Below are 4,613 nucleotides of genomic sequence, written 5' to 3'. Positions count from 1 at the left end.
TGCTAAATTATAATAGCAGACCTTTATAACTTTGGAGATGTTTATATTTCGTTTATGTTTCAACTCAGTTCACTGTCCCATTCTTTGGTTATTCATTAATGCAGAATCAACTTCACATGTTCACTGAAGGGACTGATTTAGTTTGCTGGTGAAATTAGTTGACTTGTAACTACAATATAGGCAGCTTATAGTTCAATTTTTCTGTATAAAATCATATTTCTGGAGGAACTGTAAATAGAAAAATGTCCATAGAGCATGATAGTCTTATTCAAGGCATGGATTTTTGGTTACAAACTATATAAATAGTGGTTTTCTAGCATTCTCTACACTAAAGTTAATATGTTGTCATGTTTAGCGGTCTTGAGGCACTCGAGGAAGAAGTTTACCACTTATTATATTCTTCCCTTATTTTTAGAATCTACCAAAAATGAGACCATCACAAAATTTCTACAGCTGTGTATATTTCCTCGATGTATTTTTTCAGCAATTGATGCTGTTTACTGTGCTCGTTTTGTTGAATTGGTACATCAACAGAAAACTCCAAATTTTTCCACACTTCTTTGCTATGATCGAGTAAGTTCTTTTTATTGCACCCTTTAAAAAAAGTCTCACACAAAGAAAGCTAAGCGTTGTAATCTGTACAGGTATTATTGTGTGTGTGGTTAGAAGCATGAACTCAAGAGCCAAGTCCCTGAACTTGAACCTTAGCTTTACTGCTTTCTAGCTATATGATCTTGGCAAGTAATTTAACCTCTCTGTGCCTCAGTTTTCTTTTCTGTAAAATGGAATAACGCTACCTGCTTCATTTGTTGCGAGGATTAAATGAGTCACTACACATCAGAAGCACTTTGAGTAGCTTGTAATATGTTACGAGCACTCAAGGTTAACCTATAGATTCAGTATTTGAATTTACATGTTGTGTCATAATAGGTTGGGCTTGTTTCCATTTTTACCTTACGTTCCTCAAACAATGAGAATAAAAGTTTACACCTTTGTACAAAGCAGGAAATCTTTTCAATTCTGATCATATTCACTGATTTTTGCCTCTGACTTTTCCCTTATATTAAGTTACTAAATTTTGTGGTTAAAAATGTATATTACAGTGCATCAGCTGCCTATTTCTAGTGTCTATCAACTTCACCCATGCTTTATTGTCCCCTTAACTCCAGTAATAAGTATGGCTGAATCTTTAAGAAGTTATAATGTAATACTGATAGTTTTTTCTTCTGTCATTATAAGTCAGTTTTCCTTACAATATATCTTTTTTCGCTTCCTTCATGAGTGTGCTGTTTCCCCACACTAGCCAAAATCTCCAAAGATCTCTGTAAGTGTGAATATAAAAGGAAAAAAATACATTTTGACTAAGCTTACCTATTTATTATGATTTGCTATAACATGATCTTTTCGTATTTTCAACTGATTTTGACCTTGATTTGTTTTTATTTTCAAACATTTTTTCTCCATAGGTGTTTTCTGACATAATTTACACTGTTGCAAGCTGTACTGAAAATGAAGCTAGTCGATATGGAAGATTTCTTTGCTGCATGTTACAGACCGTGACCAGGTGGCATAGTGATAGAGCCACATATGAAAAGGTATGGCTAATAAATACACTTATCTAAATACAGTGACTTCTTCCAGTAATTTAGATTGTTTAGTTTTGAGAGGGAAGCTCAGTTTACAATTCATTTGTGAAACAGTGTTTAAAAGCACAATTTATTATTTTAAACCAATACTCCAAATTAATGTGACTCAGTAAACTAAAGCTTTCTACGAAAACTACCTATCATCCAAATACACATGATATTTTTATGAGGAGTCATTGCTCTAGTTTACTTAAGTTTCAGCTTCTGCCATTTTATGAGACACAGTTTTTCTTTAAAGTGGCAGTTTTTCTCCCTTTAGGAATGTGGAAACTATCCAGGATTTCTTACCATATTAACAGCAACTGGATTTGATGGTGGCAATAAAGCTGATCAGTTAGACTATGAAAATTTTCGACACGTTGTACATAAATGGCATTACAAACTAACCAAGGTAAAAAAAAAATAGATTTTTTAAAGGTGAGATTTTTTTTTTCTCTTCCTATCTGTATTTTACAATAATCTTAAAATGTTTCTTGTAGGCATCAGTACATTGCCTTGAAACAGGCGAATATACTCACATCAGGAATATCTTGATTGTGCTAACAAAAATACTTCCTTGGTACCCAAAAGTTTTGAATCTGGGTCAGGCTTTGGAACGAAGAGTGCATAAAATCTGCCAAGAAGAAAAAGAGAAGAGGCCAGATCTATATGCACTGGCTATGGGGTAACAAAATTATACTTTAATGTGATTTATGAGACTAGATGACAGAAGGATTCTGAAGACTTTAAAATGTTTTACAGTGTTGAAGTTTATCTTCTGCTTTACTTCAGGAGATTATGGGAGATTATGCGATCATGTTCCCACAGGCTGGTGAGAGTTGTCACTTCTGATTATCAACTTCCGGTCTATACTGGATGATAGTTTCAAAAGTCATTTATAATGTGTCTTGATTAGGCGGAAGTGTAATATTATCATCACAGTTGAGTTATCAGATCTTTACAAACAAAAAGAATTAAAAAATCATTTAGTTTAAGGATTAGTTTATATTGAAAATTTTATTTTTAAGGAAATACCCAGGGCTTGCTTTAAAAACTTTCAAGAACTTACTGAAAGTTAATATTTTTATTCTCTGAGACCAAGTAGTGGAGTGAATAACTTGCTAATTATATTCTTTGAAGTCCCATGTTTGTGCTTTTGATTTGTGTTTGTATATTTAAACACTTTGTGCGAATTTCAGCTACTCTGGGCAGTTGAAAAGTAGAAAGTCATACATGATACCTGAAAATGAGTTTCATCACAAAGACCCCCCTCCGAGGAACGCAGTTGCCAGTGTACAAAATGGTCCTGGTGGTGGGCCTTCATCATCATCGATAGGAAGCACATCTAAATCGGATGAAAGCAGTACTGAGGAGACTGGTATGCTTATTTGTAGAAATTCATAAATAGTACTTTTTGTTTTAACAAAGTGAATTGTTTTGTGTCACATGACAAGTACAGTGCTGGCATGGGGTTATATTTTATCCCCCGGGTAGGAACATGTAACTGCTAAGTTATCAGCTCACTCTAATTATTCTCTAGTCATTTTACTGTGAAATTGTAGTTTATTTACATTTGGGGCTTGTTAAATAAAACCTTACTTTTATTTCAGATAAATCAAGGGAGAGATCTCAGTGTGGTGTGAAAGCTGTTAATAAAGCTTCTAGTGCCACACCGAAAGGGAATTCAAGCAACGGAAATAGTGGCTCTAACAGGTGGGAACACTGTGCCATATGTCAGAAGTCTAAAGTCTTACATGATTAGCCTTTTTAGCTGTGAATGGAGGGTGTTAGTAGTTGAGTAATACGAAAGTCATTTATACTGTATCTGGAAATTTTAAATATGTCTTTATTTTGGTGATGTCTTACCATCTTAATTACATTTTATATCATTGTATTTGTATGATGACTTTGTTTCCTTTGGTGGGATATGTTAGTGGTGAAGTTAAAAAGACATTTTATGATAGAGTGATTGTTGGTGGACAGTCCGAGTAAGGATAGTTAATATGAGAAAAGCCTACACTAATTTAGGATAGAGATCCATCTAGCTAACCATTCTTTTTTCCTAATAGTATCTTTGATTGGTTTATGGGAGATATTTTTGGTTGTTGCCTTGTTACCGTCAATGATTATAAAGGTGTACAGAAAAGGGCCTGATGTTATTTTAATCATCCTTTTAAATCTGCTACTCATGAGTTTGTTTAGTATTTACTTAATAAAGAAGTACTGGTTAAGTATCCCTAATCTGAAAATCTGAAGTGCTCAAAATCAGAAACTTTTTGAGTACTGACATGATGCAGCAACTGGAAAGTTTCACACCTGACCTCACGTGACCGGGTAACAGTCAAATTTTTCCATTAAAGGAATAATCATATAAAATTTCCTTCAAGCTATATGTATAAGGCTTATATGAAAACATTAATGATTTTTGTGTTTAGATTTGGCTCTCGGTCCCAAAATACATCAGTATATGTATGCGCAAGAATTACAAAATGGAAAATCTGAAGCACTACCGGTCCCAGCCATTTTGGATAAGGGATACTTGACCTGTACTTCCTATTAATGTTGTCCTTGAGTTTTCAAAAGGCGCCTATTAGTGCTAGGGTGTTTGAAATTAATACAAAATCCTTTATAATTGTAAACATGGGATTTGTAGATCATATTAATACAAAATCCTTTATAATTGTAAACATCAGATTTGTAGATGACTGTTGTCTTAAAGTCTCATGTTTTTATTCTTAAGCAGTAAAGCAGTTAAAGAAAATGACAAAGACAAAGGAAAAGAGAAAGAAAAAGAGAAAAAAGAAAAGACTCCAGCTACTGCTCCAGAGGTCAGGGTACTTGGTAAAGATGGTAAAGAAAAACCAAAAGAAGAACGGCCAAATAAAGATGAAAAGGCAAGAGAGACCAAGGAAAGAACGCCTAAATCCGACAAAGAGAAAGAAAAATTCAAGAAGGAAGAAAAAGCTAAAGATGAGAAATTCAAGACTA

At 33.8% G+C, this 4,613-nt stretch overlaps 1 protein-coding gene across 1 annotated transcript in view; it reads left to right on the top strand.

Moving 5' to 3' along the window:
• The window catches only part of LOC102490014 (THO complex subunit 2-like), a gene marked incomplete at its 5' end in the record, with an annotated part of 77,164 nt that overhangs the window by 48,508 nt on the left and 24,043 nt on the right, over nt 1–4,613 (top strand). The window contains 7 exon segments of the mRNA XM_027766444.1: nt 416–573; nt 1,467–1,595; nt 1,906–2,037; nt 2,126–2,310; nt 2,825–3,003; nt 3,236–3,338; nt 4,366–4,613. Of these exon segments, the coding sequence (XP_027622245.1) occupies nt 416–573; nt 1,467–1,595; nt 1,906–2,037; nt 2,126–2,310; nt 2,825–3,003; nt 3,236–3,338; nt 4,366–4,613 (1,134 nt within the window).

Source organism: Tupaia chinensis, unplaced genomic scaffold (genome assembly GCF_000334495.1).
Source record: "Tupaia chinensis unplaced genomic scaffold, TupChi_1.0 Scaffold143572_1, whole genome shotgun sequence".
NCBI classification, from domain to species: domain Eukaryota; kingdom Metazoa; phylum Chordata; class Mammalia; order Scandentia; family Tupaiidae; genus Tupaia; species Tupaia belangeri.
This window is presented reverse-complemented; position numbering and strand designations above follow the sequence as displayed.